Source organism: Gopherus evgoodei, chromosome 3 (assembly GCF_007399415.2).
Source record: "Gopherus evgoodei ecotype Sinaloan lineage chromosome 3, rGopEvg1_v1.p, whole genome shotgun sequence".
Lineage (NCBI taxonomy): Eukaryota > Metazoa > Chordata > Testudines > Testudinidae > Gopherus > Gopherus evgoodei.
Genome location: NC_044324.1, coordinates 205,961,621 through 205,981,765, shown reverse-complemented (window position 1 = coordinate 205,981,765; position 20,145 = coordinate 205,961,621). Strand labels below are relative to the sequence as shown.

General features: G+C 43.8%; 1 protein-coding gene across 1 annotated transcript; it reads right to left on the bottom strand.

The window, feature by feature from the left end:
* Positions 1-7,397: 7,397 nt before the first annotated feature.
* On the bottom strand, positions 7,398-19,949 carry CNRIP1 (cannabinoid receptor interacting protein 1). The gene is made up of 3 exons (XM_030554309.1): positions 19,155-19,949; positions 17,850-17,994; positions 7,398-8,875 (listed from the first exon to the last, which is right to left on the bottom strand). Exons 1-3 carry the CDS (start codon positions 19,331-19,333, stop codon positions 8,711-8,713), a joined length of 489 nt encoding a protein of 162 aa, XP_030410169.1. The 5' UTR covers positions 19,334-19,949; the 3' UTR covers positions 7,398-8,710.
* Positions 19,950-20,145: the final 196 nt, after the last annotated feature.

The window sequence follows — 20,145 nt, the reverse complement described above, 5'->3', positions numbered from 1 at the left end:
AGTTTTATGCCAGTCTCCTAGCTTGCAGAAAATCCAAACTTCTTCAAAGTACACTCTCTAACTAATCTTTTCTTAGGTAACTTAAAACAAAGCATAACTGAAAATAACTGCTAAGAGGCTGGGATTTCCCTAGCAACAGTAAAGAACTCATAATTTCTACTTATCAGCAAAGCAGCTTCCAGCAAGAAAATTACAAAACACAGGTACTCAGACCAGGGTCAGTTTTCCACTCCCCACCCTTCTCATGAATCTGTGCTTGTTAGTAACACGCTTCAGCTGTTTTTTTCTGTCTGCCTAAGCCAAGGCAGATTTTTCCTGATTCTGTGGTGTCCTTGCTTCCCGTCTATGGTGACTAAGTGCACAAGATGGCTGTGGGTTATGTCACATAAGTAACAGTCAGCATAAGTAACAGTCAGCTTGGATTTGTCAAGAACAAATCATGTCAAACCAACCTAATAGCTGTCTTTGACAGGGAAAGAAGCCTCATGGATAGGGGCCAGGGAAAGCAGTAGATGTGGTCTATCTTGACTTTAGTAAGGCTTTTGATACTGTCTCACCTGACCTTCTCATAAACAAACTAGGGAAATACAACCCAGATGAACCTACTATAAGGTGGGTGCATAACTGGTTGGAACACTGTTCCTAGAGAGTAGGTATTAGTGGTTCACAGTCAAGCTGGAAGGACATATCGAGTGAAATCCCACAGGGATCAGGTCTAGATTTGATTCTGTTCAATATCTTCATCAATTATTTAGATGATGGCATAGAGAGTTCACTTATAAGGTTTGCTGATGATATAAAGCTGGGAGTGGTTGCAAGTGCTTTAGAGAATAGGATAAATGTTCTGGACAAACCAGAGAAATGGTCTGAAGTAAATCAGATGAAATTCAATAAGGACAAACACTAAGTACTCCATTTAGGAAGGAACAATCAGTTGCATACATACAGAATGGGAAATGATTGCCTAGGAAGGAGTACAGCAGTCGGGGGGCAGGGGTCATAGTGGATCACAAGCTAAATATGAGTGAACAGTGTAACATTTGCAAAAAAAGCAAATATTCTGGGATGTATTAACAGGGGTGTTGTAAGCAAGACTCAAGAAGTATTTATTCCACTCTACTCCATGCTGACTAGGCCTCAGCTGGAGTATTGTGTGCAGTTCTGGGGGCCGCATTTCAGGAAATATGTGGACAAATTGGAGAAAGTCCAGAGAGAAGCAATAAAAATGATTAAAGGTCTAAAAAGCATGACCTATGGGGGGAAGATTTAAAAAATCATTTATCAGAGTTGTCTTGGATACACTGAATTGATAACCTCAGAGAGGAAGCTGCAGAATTTGTGCATCTACTTCACCAGGAGCAATTTTTCCCCTTGTTAGGTTTTGAGTCATTCTGTAAAGCCAAAGTCAGTGCAGCTGTGTTGATTTACACCAGCTGAGGCTCTGCACCTATTCCGTGTTGACATGAAGAGGTGGCAGGCTCTTCATTTCTACATTCATAAACTAGTCTGCTGTTAGACAGGGATAGGGCAAGGCCATCGGGCCAAATTTCCCCACAGTTAAATGGCAAGCAGCAGAGAGGGAGACAGAGTACAGTGAATCTTATCTGCACCTTCCCAGTCAGAGCCAACCCATTCACCTCTGCCTGTCCAGAGAAGGCCTGTGGGAGGTACTGCAGTCCAAGGGCCTCAGTGCCTTCAGTGCCCCAGAAGCAGATGGGGAGAACATGAGTACCACAGAGGGCTGTTGAAGGGACCAGGAGATTTATTTGCATGAGCTCTCCACTCCTTAATGCAGCTGATATCACCCATTGGCCGAGTGTGAGTGGAGCCCTTTCCCTCACCCCTTAGTGCACTATACGGTAGCTGAGTATGCCCAGGAGTGGTCAGCGCTGTGTTGAGCCAGAATATATTATGGTAAAGGGCTACTTTGCTGCCATGCACCCAGGATTCTGGCCTGGGAGCACTTCCAGTTATCTAAGGGCAATCTACTCCACGGCAAACTGGAGCTAAAGTTTCTGACCAGTCCCTGGATTCTCTGCCACTAAGGGTGGTAGGCTGTGAATTCCATATCAGCTATTTAAATTTGTGGGGTTTATTGCATGCATTTTAATTCTGCCAGTACAACAGCGTCTTACATTTATTTTGTGCTGCTCTCACACTTCAAATTTTCAGTACACTGTAGATTTTTTGGTACTGACAGAATTACACCATATAAATAGTTTGGGGTGGAGTGGGGTTAAGATGGAGGTTTTAGTAGCATGGGGAGGGGACAGCTGAGGCTTTTGCCACATGGAAGTTAAAGATTATGTGGGGCATGTTAGCTGGAGACTTCTTTTTTAAATGCTGACAGGGATATTGGCAACTAAAATGTAAGTTTCATGGTTAAGCCATTGAGATGAATAGGGCAGTTAGTAGGTCTCAATGCGGTGGGTTGAGGCCCTCTGAAAACTCAGGAAGACACTGAATTGGTGATTTTTAGGTGTTTTTCACAACCCAAAGGACTAAAGATTTAAAAAAAAATGAAAACTTTGATTTTGGGGCACAGTTTTGTGGCATTGAGCGGGCAGATTCTGTGTTAAATTTCATTGCTGCAGACCCATGGAACACATGAGGTCTTGCCTAAGGGTAGAGGTACAGATTAGTAGTCCAATATAGCTCAGCATTCAGACTGTATATTACTAAGAAGTTGTCTTACAACTATAAATTACCTAACAGAACTTCATTGGAAGAAAGTTTTTTTTCATAGAATAGAATAATAGAATATCAGGGTTGGAAGGGACCTCAGGAGGTCATCTAGTCCAACCCTCTGCTCAAAGCAGGACCAATCCCCAACTAAATCATCCCAGCTAGGGCTTCGTCAAGTCAGGCCTTAAAAACCTCTAAGGAAGGAGATTCCACCACCTCCCTAGGGAACCCATTCCAGTGCTTCACCATCCTCCTAGTGAAAAAGTTTTTCCTAATATCCAGTCTAACCCCCTCGCCCTCTTTGGAACTTGAGACCATTACTCCTTGTTCTGTCATCTGCTACCACTGAGAACAGTCTAGATCCATCCTCTTTGGAACCCCCTTTCAGGTAGTTGAAAACAGCTATCAATCCCCCTTCATTCTTCTCTTCTGCAGACTAAACATTCCCAGTTCCCTCAGCCTCTCCTCATAAGTCATGTGCTCCAGCCCCCTAATCATTTTTGTTGCCCTCCGCTGGATTCTTTCTAATTTTTCCACATCCTTCTTGTAGTGTGGAGCCCAAAACTGGACACAGTACTCCAGATGAGGCCTCACCAATGCTGAATAGAGGGGAATGATGACATCCCTCGATCTGCTGGCAATGCCCCTAATTATACAGCCCAAAATGCCATTAGCCTTCTTGGCAACAAGGGCACACTGTTGATTCATATCCAGCTTCTTGTCCACTGTAACCCCTAGGTCCTTTTCTGCAGAACTGCTGCCTGGCCACTCAGTCCTTAGTCTGTAGCAGTGCATGAGATTCTTCCGTCCTAAGTGCAGGACTCTGCACTTGTCCTTGTTGTCATCAGATTTCTTTTGGCCCAATCCTCTAATTTATCTAGGTCCCTCTGTAACCTATCCCTACCCTCCAGCGTATCTACCACTCCTCCCAGTTTAATGTCATCTGCAAACTTGCTGAAGGTGCAGTCCATGCCATCCTCCAGATCATTAATGAAGATATTGAACAAAACCAGCCTCAGGACCAACCCTTGGGGCACTCCGCTTGATACCGGCTGCCAACTATTCATGGAGCCATTGATCACTACCCGTTGAGCCCGATGATCTAGCCAGCTTTCTATCCACCTTATAGTCCATTCATCCAGGCCATACTTTTTTATTTTGCCGGCAGGAATACTGTGGGAGACCGTGTCAAAACTTTGCTAAAGTCAAGGAATAACACGTCCACTGCTTTCTCCTCATCCACAGAGCAAGTTATCTCATCACAGAAGACAATTAGATTAGTCAAGCATGACTTGGCCTTGGTGAATCCATGCTGATTGTTCCTGATCACTTTCCTCTCTTCTAAGTGCATCAGACTTGATTCTTTGAGGACCTGCTCCATGATTTTTCCAGGGACTGAGGTGAGGCTGACTGGCCTGTAGTTCCCCGGATCCTCCTTCTTCCCTTTTTAAAAGATGGGCACTACATTAGCCTTTTCCCAGTCATCTGGGACCTCCCCCGATCGCCATGAGTTTTCAGAGATAATGGCCAATGGCTCTGCAATCACATCCGCTAACTCCTTTAGCAGCATCGGATGCAGTGCATCCGGCCCCATGGACTTGTGCTTGTCCAGCTTTTCTAAATGGTCCTGAATCACTTCTTTCTCCACAGAGGGCTGGTCACCTCCTCCCCATGCTGTGCTGCCCAGTGCAATAGTCTGGAAGCTGACCTTGTTCATGAAGACAGAGGCAAAAAAATCATTGAGTACATTAGCTTTTTCCACATCCTCTGTCACTAGGTTGCAACTCCCATTCAGTAAGGGGCCCAGACTTTCCTTGACTTTCTTCTTGTTGCTAATATACCTGAAGAAACCCTTCTTGTTACTCTTAACATCTCTTGCTATCTGCAACTCCAAGTGTGATTTGGCCTTCCCGATTTCACTCCTGCATGCCTGAGCAATATTTTTATACTCCTCCCTGGTCATTTGTCCAATCTTCCACTTCTTGTAAGCTTCTTTTTTGGGTTTAAGATCAGCAAGGATTTCACTGTTAAGCCAAGCTGGCCGCCTGCCATATTTACTATTCTTTCTACACATCGGGATGGTTTATTCCTGCAGTCCCAATAAGGATTCTTTAAAATACAGCCAGCTCTCCTGGACTCCTTTCCACCTCATATTATTCTATCAGGGGATCCTGCCCATCAGTTCTCTGAGGGAGTCAAAGTCTTCTTTTCTGAAGTCCAGGGTCTGTATTTTGCTGCTCTCCTTTCTTCCTTGTGTCAGGATCCTGAACTCGACCATCTCACGGTCACTGCCTCCCAGGTTCCCATCCACTTTTGCTTCCCCTACTAATTCTTCACTGTTTGTGAGCAGTAGGTCAGGAAGAGCTCTGCTCCTAGTTGGTTCCTCCAGCACTTGTGCCAGGAAATTGTCTCCTGCACTTTCCAAAAACCTTCTGTATTGTCTGTGCACTGCTGTATTGCTCTCCCAGCTGATATCAGGGTGATTAAAGTCTCCCATGAGAACCAGGGCCTGAGATCTAGTAACTTCTGCTAGTTGCTGGAAGAAAGCCTCGTCCACCTCATCCCCCTGGTCTGATGGTCTATAGCAGACTCCCACTACGACATCACCCTTGGTGCTCACACTTCTAAACTTAATCCAGAGACTCTCAGGTTTTTCTGCAGTTTCATACTAGAGCTCTGAGCAGTCATACTGCTCTCTTACATACAATGCAACTCCCCCACCTTTTCTGCCCTGCCTGTCCTTCCTGAACAGCTTATATCCATCCATGACAGTAATCCAGTCATGTGAGTTATCCTACCAAGTCTCTGTTATTCCAATCACATCATAATTCCTTGACTGTGCCAGGACTTCCAGTTCTCCCTGCTTGTTTCTCAGGCTTCTTGCATTTGTGTATAGGCACTTAAGATAACTCGCTGATCATCCTGCTTTCTCCATATGAGGCAGGAGTCCTCCCCTCTTGCGCTATCCTGCTCGTGCTTCCTCCTGGCATCCCACTTCCCTATTTACCTCAGGGCTTTGGTCTCCTTCCCCCGGTGAACCTAGTTTAAAGCCCTCCTCACCAGGTTAGCCAGCCTGCTTGTGAAGATGCTCTTCCCTCTCTTCATTAAGTGGCACCCGTTTCTACCTAGCACTCCTTCTTCTTGGAACACCATCCCATGGTCAAAGAATCCAAAGCCTTCTCTCCTACATGTTTTCCATATCCCTTTTTGATTTGTCCTTAGTTTAGGCTTGCCCAAATTATTTGTGTGACAGTCTGTACCCCTATGTTCATCCTTTTTACAGGACTATGATCAATTTTGTACAAAGTATGCCTTGTAAGGTATCATTTGAAAACTCATAATTTGCTGATCATTATTGTCCTGGTGAACTATGCATTACAACATTGTATGTAAAGTCATAAGATTCTACTGTATGATATTACTAAGGCATATTCCATGTCTGGAGAGCAGTCACAAACCAGTTCTCTAGAGACAAAAGCCTAGCAATGCTCAGCCAGGTGTCAGCAAAATCAAATGGACAGTAACCATTCTTTGGCAAGAAAAGATATGAGGCGAAAATCTACATCTTAACAAAGAAAGAGCTGGGGGTTCCCACCCACACATACTTTCAGTCTCTTGAACCTCAGCTGGAGATGATTCTCAAAGAAAAGAAAGACCTATAAGAAAGAAGAGCAGATGCCCCAACTGATTGCTCATTTTCTCTCTACCCATGGCATCAACAACACTTGACGAACAAAGGAAGCAACATTGGACTGGGGGAGGGATCCTGACTGAGAGACATTCAGCCAGTAAAACTTCTAAAACATGTAGTGAAAGAGACTTTTTCTTTGAATTCAATTAACTTGTTAAGTTAGGCATTAGTTGTATCTTTTATTTTCTTGTAATCAGTTCTGACTTTCATGCCTCGTTACTTGTAGTCACTTAAAATCTATCTTTTGTAATTAATAAGCTTGTTTTACTGTTTTATCTAAACCAGTGTTTTTGGATTGAAGTATTTGGGAAACTCCATTTGGGATAACAGGATTTGTTCATGTCATTTTCTATTAATAAAATGACAGACTTTATATGAGCTTGTATACTCCAGGAGAGAGCTCGGCACTACAAGACATACATTTCTGGGGGAAAGTATAGGACTGGGAATTTGCTGATATTGCTTTGCAGTGTAATTCATCAGTGGCTGTCTATAGCACTCATACACTGTAACTGGGAATAATTGATATATTGGAGGCTGTGTGTGAGCTCGCATGAGTGGTAGCTCTCATAGCAAATCAGTGTAAAAGGCACCACAGGTTGGAGAACTAAGGGGACAAAGCTGTTCATCAGTACAGATTGTACCTTGGGTAATGTCACAATGTGGCAGTGACAAATTCTGTCTTCTGTTAATGAACTTCATATAGAATCTGTATCTGTACATACTACTAAGACAATCCTAGCTGCCTGGGTTCTAGCGTCTGGGGTCAGAATTTCTCAGTAGTGACTAGTGATTTTTGGCACCCAACTTGAGACACTTTAAAGGGGCCTGATTTTCAGAACGTGTTAAAACCAACCCTTTAAGTCAGGCCCTTTACAAAGATGTTTCAGGGTGGGTCCCTAAAATCACTAGTCACTTTTGAAAATCTTGGCCTTCATCTTCCTATGCTCAACTTTAAAGTCAAAAGTAAGAGAAGCCAATTAGAGGGCACATGCTCAGAAAAAATATAGATTGTGTCCAAGTCTTTTATTAAAAAGGTCAAAAGTTGTGATTACAATTTACAGACATGACTTAAAAATTATTCACAAAGGTTACAGGAACAACTAATATACCAGAGAGAGAACTTAACCCAGCAGAGACTGAAGGTGGGACAGTATAGTAATTTACGTGCTTTATTTATTGAAAGAAGAAATCTGAATCTACGTTCCCCTTTGCCTCTCAGCTGTAAACATTGGGAATTACATGTTTAGCACCTTAAGTCATGATCCTGCAACACTCATGCACAAGTGTGCACTGATGCACTTTACTTACAGCTTAACTGTCCTTTTGCTGTCACATGTGTGAGCATTTGCAGGATCTGGGCCCTTCTTCAGAGATGAGTATTTCTGGCTGATATGAAAGTCTGGAGGTTTTAGTATAGTACAGTGATCACACCTCAAAAAATTCATTTATTTTGACAGATTCTACTGGTTTGAGCAATATTCCTAGTCTTAAAAAATTGAGACTACCACTGGAACTGATAATCTCGACGAACTCGGAGAATATTAGGTGTGACCATTATATTTTGTTAGAGCAGTGTACATGCTCTAAAGATATGTATCAGCAACATCAATAGATGTGCAATTATGCCTTTAAGACCACAGATTTATTGCTTTTTGGTACGTTTTGTTATGTTAATGGTTTTCATGGTATCGCTTGGTTTTTAAAAAATCACTTCAGAAACTGGGGAACATAGCAAAACAGTGACATTTCACCACATTTCACAAAAGAGGAAAGCCAGTCACAGCATATTTTACGACATTAACAGAAGACGGAGACTCAGTATGTCCAAGTCTCCCAATATGAAAACACAACTTCAACAGTGCAGTAGCCCATGTCCAAACATTCAGAATTTGCACTTCTGCTGTCTACCATGACAAGACATAGACAAACTGCACCATGGAGCATGTGTTAGGGACAACACAAATATAAATACAGAAATCATCACTAATATGAAGTTGGATCTGAATTTTACTAATGCAAGGTATTTCACCAAGGGTATTACATCTGGTGATACTGTTTAGTGGGTATTATCCACATCTTGTTGGCATCACAGTGTTTACTTTACCAAGGTGCTTGCAGAGAAGAATACTGCAGATGCCATTATAAGTTTAAGTACTGTGAGTAGCAAGTGTCAAGGTTTAATGGCACCCACTGTATGTATAATTTAGCATGTTATTTGTACCAAGTGGGACAAAGGAACTGTATAGTATGCCTTTGTTAAGGCTTTGCGCTGGTTTAAAGGTAGATTTTTTAGAAAAAAAGATTGTCCAGCAGTGTCCACTTTGCTCATCTTCAGTGGAACATCTCTTTGTTGATCCACATAAGACTGCGTGTCTCATTGGGTTTGCATTCATACTCGATGCTACCAAAGGCGTTTCCCCATTGGCAATGATTTCGTTTGTGGTAGTCATAGAATTTGACTTGCCAGACTGTCTCAAAAGTGCCGATGTCACTAAACTGCGAAGGACAGGGAATAAAGTTGTTAGTAAGCAGCTCAAATTTTTCCCCTCCTCCTCAATGCAATATGCCCTCCAAACTAAACAGCATGTGTGAAACACTGATGTAAGGGTTATTCCCAGAGTGGCAAAATCAAAGATCTTTCAAGGTTGCCATAGTATCCTTCATGCAATCTTTAGTGCCTAAGCATAATTAGTAGTACATACAGGGCCTGATTCTCCCCTGTCTTGCCCCTCTGCCACTCATTTATACTTGCGCAAGGCGAGTGAAAATTATACCATTCTGACCAGGTACCATTTTATACCCACTTTCTATAAGTGCAAGTAACTGCTGGTGGCAAAGCAGTGGAGAATCAGACTCATAATGCTTTAAATGAGGATCCTGCAATACCTGGTGAGGTGATGAAAGCAGGTGATTATGCCAAATACATATTGTGTGACATATATATCGCCAACATATGAGACATGGTTTCCAGCATTATGCAATGTACTGTGCTTGCCATGAGATCTGAAGTTAGTGGGTTACCTGTGTCCTTTATCTGTACACAGAATTAACCGTAATGAACTTCCTCCTTTTTGCTTTGCCTGCAATCTTGAGTGTTACCTTATTTTTTCATTTGCAGTGCCGTTCAATCTGTAGATTAATGCAAGTTATTACTATGTGAGCTGTTACTATGCTATCTGTAGATTTCCCTTGGCTTTTATTCCACATTTTTATACCAAACGAGAGTGAGAGAGGCTCCCACTTACATTTTGCTATAATCACTGCTCATTGTAATGTGCTATTGAATCATAATTTAGGGACAAATGACAGAAGCTAGGAGATAGCAAAGTATATTCTAGTGGTTGCTTAGGAGATAGCAAAATATGAGTGATTGGGTAAATTCTATTACAATGAAAGAGAATTAAGATTTCAAGTTGTATTGGACTTGGCGTTTGTCTATGAACAAACATTACTTTAAACATGTTATTTAGAAATGAATGGGGCTACAGTAATAATTTGGAATTCCAACAGTATGAAATATCTCATGTTTCCCCCTCAACCTATTGCAAGACACCAATATAACAGCAGAATACGCTCGCATGAGAGGTACAAGGATAGATTTCATTTTAATTGCACTTGTATAAATGTGGGAGTTACTCCACTGACTTCAACTGAGGTCTTGCAGATTTTCATCAGCACAAATTACCTTGGAAGTTGTCTTTGAAATGTGGGTATGAGGGTTTGTACATGCCAGCTTTAGGCTCAACAGCACATTATATTGGTGTATGTTCTATCTGCAGGAGACTAACCACTGAAGTCAGTACTACTGCAATGGAATAAGTATTACTATGTTTTTATTGTTCCTTTAAAAATATTCCTATTGCTCATTTTAATAATGACTCTTCTCCATGTGACTGTTTTCATTGCAATCATACATTCAGGACCTGACCTTTGATCATCCACATACTGTATTCACCACTGGAAAGTCATCATATAAATCCCTTTTCAGAATGACTCTTTCAGCCAGCCTGAAGAAGCAGTTGGGCAGTTATTTTGCTTCTGCCTGCTGTGCAGTTAGTAAGCTGCCACTGCCTAACCTAAGGGGCACATTTATTACCTCACTCACCTTGTCGCCGTGAAAGGGACATCTTTTCAGAGAACTCTGCACTCAGCAATGCCCATTGATAATTAGAATTTAGTCATAACCATAATGGGAGCTACGGGGTCCTGAGTTCTTTTGACTATCGGGGCTTCAGTCGGGGGTGTTGCCTTCATATCTGCACCGTTACAGGAAGTCAGAGAAAACAGTTCCTGAGAATCTGAAGTTACTGTAGCAGTTCTCCCACACTCTCCCAGTGGCTGCGTTCATTCTCAAGGAACGGACATGGTTTCAGCTATCCAGCCTGGGGGCCACTTGTAACCCAAAGCAGTAGAGGCTGAGAGTGCTGTATAAGCACTGAGCTTAGCCTTGAGGAAAAGGCCTGCCACCTCCTGCTCAAGGAACCCCACTTACCAACCCAGGAATGGCATTGCTAGTAGAGGGAAGTGTCAGCCATCCTCATCTGAGAGGATAGTTAATCTGATGTAGGGCCTTGTGCAATGCACTAAAGGAGTTTGCATGTGTATTTGGGGGAGCAGAGAATGGTAGGGTGGGAGTGTCTGTGAACTTCCTTGGAGAAAAAAAAGTCAGTTGTAATACTGTTGATAGGATTAGATGGGCTAGGACAGGAAATAAGTGATGGGGGTATTGACTTCATAGCAACTGTATAGAAAAGCTGGACTGGAGAGATGTACAGGGAAAAGAAGCCTTCCCCCCAACCCAGACTACAGAGCTACCCTGAATAGTCCCTATGATCTTAATGCAGCCCCACTGTGGGATTCCTAGGGAAGGATAGGACGATCTGTGGACGTTTTGACCATGCTGTGCCCCAATCCAATTCCTGAGCACAGGCAGCACCATCAAGGTGGCTAAGCAATCTCTACATGGTTCCCCTAAAGTCCCACCATCCTGCAGAAGAACTACACCAGTTCCACCACCTAGGGACTCTCCAGGACTGCATGGTTAGTAGTGGTAGCTAAAGAAAACTTAGAATCAGAAGGTCCTTTCCCTCTCTTGCAGGTATGTGCCATAGTTCTTTATGCAATCACTCATCTATGTGCTACAGGGCTCAGTAGTTAGTCATTCCCTCAATCCCTCTGAAGTTGGGCACAATGAGTTTTTTTAATGGCTATTTATTATGGGGGGTTTGTTGTAAACTGACCAACCCCTATCAATATTGGATTACGTAGCTCCTCTCCCCATGGTGTCTGAACACTGTCTAGACCATGGTCCCTGCACTCTGAAACCCTTAGTCACTTTCTGGGTGATTTGAGGACTTGCCCTTCCATACAGGCCAGTCCCATGCATCTTGGAATGCAATGGTAAAGGAACAGAGATCTATCCTTGGGCATCCAGGAGAGGATACCAGATTCTCTTTTGAAGCCACTTGCTGCCATTACCACCTCCTATTAGAACCATTGCTGCCTGAGCACACAGAGTGCTGGGCCTCCAGTATGAGCATCCTCAGCCCCTCCCAGGTGTGTGCTAACAAATGACCTCCCATAGACCTTTCCCATGGTGAGGGCATAAACAGAGCATCCTACAGATCAAAACCTCTGCTCCTCAATGTAACAAGGAGGGGGCTTCTGGGGTACTGGAGCCAAAAACTCCCCAGGGTTACCGTCATTGTCAAATGGTGTGTGAAGACCTCAGAATCATTCCCTTAGTGCTCTGGTGTGGTGGGGCAGCTGCTCCACCCCTATGTGAGAGGGAGCTAGAGTAGGCCAGAGTGGCTGCACAGGCTGAAAGCCAATAAGGAAAGGGCTTATTGGGAGCCAATCACAGCCAAGATTGGAGACAGCCAATCAGGGCTCAGCTTGGCCCTATATAAAGGCTGCCCAAGGAGGGCAGCAGGCAGTTTCTCCCAGACCTTCAGAGGAGAAGGTCTGTCTACTGAATGAGGAGACCAGCACCTGGGACAGCGCAGCTTGGCCAGGCTTGGGGGAAGCAGAAGGAAACTCCAGCCCGCTACCTGCCAGGCTGCAGGCCCTGAGGGAAGGGCCTAACCGGTGCAAAGGGGCCAAAGGGAAGCAGCCCAGGGAGAGAGGCGCACAAGAGGAGAGAAGGAGGGCAGGAAGGCTGCCACCAAAGGGTTCCTGGGTCGGGACCCAGTGTAGAGGGCAGACCTTGGTCCCCCCCTTGCACAAACACCCAGCCAGTGGATGTGGTGATAGTGGGCTGCACCAGACACCTGACACAAGGGGTCAGACTTTGGGGTGTGGTTGACTACTGTCTGGGGAGTAGAGAGAGACTGCTGTTAACACACATACACCCCATCCTGTAAGGGGGTGAGGATGGACTAGGGAGCACTGCCGGAGGGCAGTGGCCTGAAGAGGATGCCACTAAGCGGGGAGCAACATGGGTCCACACACCATCCGAGGGTGAGATGACGGACAGGACACCACCAGCAGCTGGCACCCTGCCAAGGACTGAGCTAATTCCCAGAGCAACCAGCGGGAGGTGCCATGGTGGCGAGTCCCAACCCCATCAAATCTGGCTTCCAGTTCACTTTCTCATTGCTCTGCCAATAAGAGCTTCACTAATGGACACCCTGCTAAAAATACAGCTGCATGGTAAAATACCTCACAGGTTTCTAGGTACGAGGCATAACTGAGTGTTCAAGAACCAGAACAACACCTACACAAATAAATGCCTTCCTAGGATCCTGAAGATGCAGAAATAAGATTGCTGATACAAAGGCCTAACTAAACCAAATCCTATTAAATTTTGGGTTGCATTTTGCAATTTTGGATTGCATTAACAGAGGCAGAGCATGCAAGTCATGGGAGGTGATAGTACCTCTCTACTCTGCACTGATTAGGCCTCATGTGGAATATGGTGTCAATTTTGGTCACCACTGTACAGAAAGGATGTAGAGAAACTGGTAAGGATGCAGAAGCAAGCAACAAAGATGATGAAAGGGATGGAATGCAAGTCCTATGAGCAAAGGCTAGAGGAACTGGATATGTTTAAAAAAAGAGGTGATTAAGGGGGGGATGTGATAGTGGTCTTTAAATATGTGAAAGGCTGCCATAAAAAAGATGGAGAAAGGTTGTTCTCTCTTGCCACAGTTGGCAGGACAAGAGGCAATGGGTTCAAATTACAGCACAGCAGATTTAGATTAAATCTCAGGAACAACTTCTGAACAGCAGGGCAATGGAACAGACAGCCTAGGGAAGTTTTGGAAGCTCCTTCACTGGAGGCTTTCAAAAAGAGGCAGGGTAGCCATTTGTCTTGAATGGTTTAGACATAACAAATCCTCGGCAGAGGGTTAGACTAGATGATCCTTGTGGTCCTTTCTAATCCTATGGTTCTATGATTCTATGCCAGCGACCAAAAATTAACAAGAGTTTATGAAGTCACGTAACTGAAATTTGATATATTGTGCTCAAGAAATAACCTTTTTCAGAACAGATAACAAGAAGTTATCTTGGCTGATAAATTACTAGGAATTTTCTTGCTTTTACCCATTCTAATGCTATTTTAAGACTAGCTTATGACTTGAGGCCCAGTCCTGCTCTCTTTATTCAAGCAAAACTGATTGCTTTCAATTAAAGTTGAGCTTGCAGTAAGGACTCTAGGATTAATCCCTTATAAGGTATCTTCCTTTCCTAGTGTGCATCAGAACATGACTTGTCTGCTGTAGAATTGGAAGAGCAGGATACCCATGCACACAGGGATAAAAAAGGGTGAGGGGTCGGAAGGCGGGAAAGGAATTAAAGCTGTATACAAGAAAGCCAATTTCTAAAACCTAGACATTTAAATTGGGCTCTATATATTGCTTAAGCAGGCAAATGGACACAAGCTAGTTTTCAGATTGGACTGTCTAAAGTTAAGTGCCTAAATCTCAAAGTTCCACACACCTTAAATCGGCATTTAGTTGCTTAAAACACCTAATTCTGTGTTTAGATACCTATACTGAATACTTAGAAGCCTAAATACAGATTTAAGTACCCACATTTGACCGCTCTTAAGACCAAATCCTGAGAGGTGTTGAATAGCTGCTTACCAATTTCAAATCCCATTGACTTCACAGTACCTCAGCATTTGATTCTAAAGCTGCTGTTTGAACAAATATTGTTGTTGCTTCATTTCAGTACCAAAAATCAACCTTCAGAAGCCTGGGCCTCCTATGGGTTTGTTAAAATATGTCCAAAGGAAAAATTAACTACTGGATTTTCAGGGATCACAGACGTGCTGTGGGAGTAAAAACTTCATGGCTAGCAGAATGAAGATACTTTATTCGGTGAAGTTTGATTCTTTGAAAGCATCATTTTCTGCACATTCTCTAAGGGGACACAGCAGAACATGACTGCTACACCTACTGATGGAATTTAATGGACATTGCCTTTGTAACTTGTATAGAAAATCTTGCATCTTAATCTTATATCTTTGAAAAGAAAATACATTCTTAGAATTCCGAAATTATGCTGGGCATTTGCTTTTCATGGGTAAAGTCTCATATTAAACAGGCAGTGGTATGTTGCAGTGATGAATATGGTACAAAGCACTTAAAGGCTAATGAAATTACCCAGGAAAATAAGTGTATCTGCTATTACCTCTCATTATAAGGAAGTATCTCAAGTTAGGATACAGACCTCTGATGTTAAGTTACACATGTTGTATTTATGTGTAAACTATTTACGGGGGTGGCAGGATTCTTAAATTACTCAATCTTTTTAGTATCTCGCACTAGTAAATAAAAAAACTACTTGAAGTCTTAAATTTAAATGGGAATCTACTTAATTTAGTACAGTACTCTGATAAGTGATTTCTTTTGAGTGGGCACCTACATACCACAAATGGAAAGATTTTATTGTTTAGATGACTACATATATCAAATGAGTGTCTATATATAAATTCCTCTAAACAGATTTTCAAGGTAATCACAAATCAATATTTAAACCCCCTTTGAAAACATTTCAATCATTATTGACATGAATTGATGGGGTGGAACCCCTGCGGATAGGGATTGCCATAGTAATAAGTGCAACAGAAAATGTAGCCTGAGCACACATCAGGATAGCAAGGGCAAAGCTGCAGCTAGAAGTACAGAGAAGAGCAGAAATTTAACACTCTGGGCCAGATCCTCAGCTGGTGTCCATGGAGCTATGGCAATTTATTCCAGCTAAGGTTCTGCCCTCCATCTTTTAAGAAGCAGACAATGAACACCAAGGTGGTTGCACCACACAAACATCTAGAAACTATATAGAACTTTTTCTGAAGAGACGTGTGGAAATCTACTGCTTCTCTGATCTTCCTATATTAAACTGACAATATGCCTGCTCCCATGTTCATTATTTCACATTTAATTAACTCTTAGGGGCTCAGTCTTCTCATCCATCTGAGCAAGTAGTTGGACATTTTACAGTCCTTTGCAGTTTTCCTTTTAAAACAAAGGTGAACTCAAAAAAGTCACGTGAAAGGTTTAATAAGCATTCAGCCAGGTTCTTTAGGAGGAAAAAGTGTATGGATTTTTATTTACTGCACAAGCACTCCATTGATTCTGAGTTAGCTCAGGCTTCAGGAAACATCTAGTTCACACTGGGTGTGGGAAGAGGCTTAACAAAATCATTAGCATGCTCACTCCGATACTCATTAATGGTAGTAGTAACTCGATATCCTTAAGGAATGAAGTTGGCTTCTGATTTGCAATAGTTTTAGCTTGGCAATAGCTTAATAGTCTATCAACTTTGAAGCGTGCTGCTTTACCCCAAATGCAGAAGTGTCAGGATGCCTCAGTGGGATTTTTTCCTATGCACAATAAAATATTACAGCTAGGAAGCAATGTTGTTGGAGACCTATTGGTTGAATTCTTATTTGCTGCTTACAACACATGTACCCTTTGCAGCCAGAGAAAGGAGTGCTTTGAAAGATTCAGAAGTGATCTATTCAGACCATTCCAAAGCCATATATATGGTCTCCTGCCCCAAATTCTTCATCTGGAAATTGTTGGTCAGGTGAAAGGCCCCTTTGGGAACGGTGCCTAGCTAGGGCAGGAAGTTATGGAGCATTGTCAGATCCCCATAGATGCATGAACAAGAATTAGGCTGGTGAGACCTCAAGGCTTTAAATGGCATCTCTTTGTCCCCTGCCCTCAATTTCTTAGCAAATTTCAGTCTGAGCAAAAAAAACCCTGAGGGCAAAGCCTGAGATGGAAGTGTCTATACCACATTCCATAACCTGCCATTATAACTGTTAATGGTGATTTTCCATTTGCACTACTGGGACTATAAAATGTAAGTATGTGATCATGGCAAACTCTTCATATATGGTCTTTAGAAGTTTAACATGACTGTATTTGGTCTTGAAGCAATTACAACATGCATAATAGCACTCCTTCCTCTAGTCTTTTTATATCACTGTACCTGGATAATATTGGTGGGGCTGGTAATACCACCTATTATCAAGGTTGCCCAACACTTTCCATTATTAGACCCTGTGTTTAATTAATTGCTCACAACTTTGCCAAACTTTAACGATTGCTTTATAGGGGTGGCAAAATATTTACAAGTCTGTATTTTATATACTAGTAAGATATTACCTGAAATATAAATCCTCTGAAGGAATACATTATTTTGACTCAATTTGTTTACATCTAGGTGTCCAGTCCCACAGCCTTTAGCTATGCAAAATGTAAGGGCAGCAGGATTGGGCCCAGAATAGCAAAATAAAGCCCCCATCCTGCAGTCTTAAAATTTAAGCATGTGCTTATGTTTTTTTGTAGTTCCATTGGCTTCAGAGGGAGAAAGGGCCATAAAGTTAAGCCAGTGCATAAATGTTTTCAACACTGGCACCTAAGAACCTGAGCGCAAGGTAAGAACCCTATTGACCTCAGTAGGTGGGGGGGCTAGGTCCTCTCTGTGGATGTGAGAATTACTTAGAAGAAAAAAAATTGATTTTCCTTAAAAACAAATGAGTATTTGTTATACCAGTGTCCACATGGAACCTAGAGGGAAGGTGTGGCACGCTATTTGAAACATGGTTTGTTAAGTTAGGGGGGACTTTGTCTAACTCAGGAGCAGCTAAGTGAATTGAGCAATGCAGGGGGCCAGGTAAGGTCATCCCTCTGCAGTACTTCTCAGTGAGACTTGCAGGTTCAATGTCAACGGTGTTGCTGCAGCTAAAGTAATAGTGATTTCAGCGTGTGGTTCTGCTATGCCCTCTTTCACGCTTTGCAAGGATATTATATGCAACATCTTAAAGTCTACACTTTAAAACAAACAATGACTGAGGTTTAGAACAATGAATCCTTTCTATGTTTTCCCATCTACCAGCTGCCAGAATCTCAACCTCCCCAGTTCTCATTCAGTTCTTGACTCCATTATCTCCCTTGCCTCTGTATGTGCTATAGTGTCCAGCATGTGCTGTCCATGCTCAGAGAGATGGTACCTGTATGTTGACCTGAAGGGGCTGTCTTTGCCCACTTTTGGTGTGAGGCACTCCTTCTGTATCGTAGATTCCCGTGTAACAGACGACCTGGGGATCTCTTGATTTCTCTTCCAGGAGGATGTTCACTCCTCCTATACCCATAGTCCTGAAATAGATAGGCCTGGTGAAGTTTGAAACAACCCTTGTCCCCAGAACAATTACAAACAAACCCTGGACACTTGCTTTTATCACCCAAGCTGATGAAATCAATGTGAAGGTGGAGTGCCCAGACATTGCACACATACAGTCTGGGGGGAGTGGGGTCACTCATTGGGTTTGCACAGATTATATTCCATTCAGGAAAGCACAGAAACACTTGTACCCTGCTGTCTCTGCAGAGGCCTGTTTTATGGCATTATTTATGGCAAAATTATGCTGCTGACTCATTTTGGCTGATGATGCCTGATTTGGCAGGCTGAGTAGCAACCTGGAGAAGAGACACTGAGTATAATTCAAAGGTGAAGGTTTGACTTATTACAGCTTGGTGTTAGCCATCTGAATGGGCTTTTTAGCCTGAGGATCGCTTTTCCTAGATAGCCCTTCTTGTCCAGCCAGAGGCAGAACCCACCCCCTAATCCCCAACACACATCCCTTCTTTCTTTCCATCCCTCCCCCATTGGCGAGCCAAAAGATTGCAGAGCTAGTAGAACTGCTTCTCCTTCCAGATCAAACACCCGGAAAAACCCATGAGGAAGAACTGGAGCAAGCCTGGGAGGCTTCTTAATTGGGTTGATCTCCAGGAAGCTGCTCCGTGGGGGTAGGGAGGGAATTCTCCTTCCCTATCTAAGGAAGGAAAATGTATTTCTTTGGAAAGAAAACACCCACACACCCACCCACCCCCTTTGCAGAGATTCACTGTAATTACACACACACACACAGAGCCTTTGCAGAAATCCATTGTAATTACACACACACACACAGAGCCTTTGCAGAAATCCACTGTAATTACACACACACACACACACACACAGAGCCTTTGCAGAGATCCACTGTAATTACACTCACACACACACTCATACACACACACACAGAGAGCCTTTGCAGAGATCCACTGTAATTACAAAGGGAGGATGCTGAGGCAGCAGCCGGGGACAGAAGTGCCCCACCCAGACACAGGGCCCTCCAAGTAAGGGATGTGTGCGGGGAGGAACAATGGAAATCCTGCGCTGTCAGCTTGCCAGGAAAAAATATTAGCTTCTAAAAATAGCCCGTGGGCAGGGGAGGGAGGCCGGGAGCAGCGACAGACCCGCAGTGCGGTGCACTTACGTGGCATGCACGACCCCCGGCTTCAGCACCACCTCGACCGTGTACTTGGCCCCTGTCAGGAATTTGATGGTCCTGTTCTGGTCGAACCGCTGCCCGTCCACCTTGAAATAGACCGGCCCGTCGTTCGGCTGGATTCTCAGGGAGACGCTGATTTTCACCAGCTTGGGGATCTCGCCCATGGTGTCCCTGCGGGGGCTGCCCGGGACCGGAGCGAGGGATGGAGGGAGAGAGAGAGGAAGAGGAGAAAGCAGGAGGAAGAGGAGGGGCCGCGTCAGACCCGAGCCAGCCCAGCCTTTCCCAAAAGCAGCTGATGAATTTTTCTAATGGGGTGGTGGGAGCATCTGCGCTGAGGCTCCCCCCCGCCCTCCGCCCTTCCCTTCACCCAGCCGGATCCCATTTGCAGCTGGTCACATTTCAGCCCGTTTCCAGGGAATTAAGCCAGCCCTGATTGCACCCGCCGTAATCCACTTTTACTGAGGGAGGGGCCAGGCCGTCCTTGCCCAGCAAGCCGCAGCCGGCGCGGCAGGAGATCGGGAGCGGTACTGAGGCAGAGTGAAACCAGAGTGAAACCAGAGCGGAACTGGGGGAGCGAATGGAACGGCTCCGCGCAGGGATTGTTATTCCCTAAAGGCAGAGCGGGCCCCCTCCAAACTGCAAAGCGTGCGAGTAGATGATGGTCTTTGTATTACATCTACACACACAGTCTGCGTGTGCTCCCTTTCCCTAGTGCTGGAAAGGACTCTGGAGATGATCCATGCACCATATTAATGACACCCACGTATCTCCAGCTTCCCTGGATGGCGGTGATTAACCCTGGGAAAACAATCTAGCCCAGACACAACAATACCGGGTCACACACGACAAAGAGAATGGGCAGCGGTGGGGGCGGGATTAAAGGGACTGGATTAATTCAGAGGCGGTCTTTTTACCCTTGAAAATCGGGCGGGAGCCCTTTTCAAGTGAGGGGAGCTAGTTTAATTGATGAGACTTT

Excerpts from the sequence above, each read along its gene's own strand:
- CNRIP1 (XM_030554309.1), bottom strand. The coding sequence starts at position 19,333 with ATGGGCGAGATCCCCAAGCTGGTGAAAATCAGCGTCTCCCTGAGAATC. Across the intron at positions 17,995-19,154 it reads CCGGGGGTCGTGCATGCCAC|GACTATGGGTATAGGAGGAG; the intron begins GTAAGTGCACCG and ends TATCTATTTCAG. Across the intron at positions 8,876-17,849 it reads CCCTTCAGGTCAACATACAG|TTTAGTGACATCGGCACTTT; the intron begins GTACCATCTCTC and ends TGTCCTTCGCAG.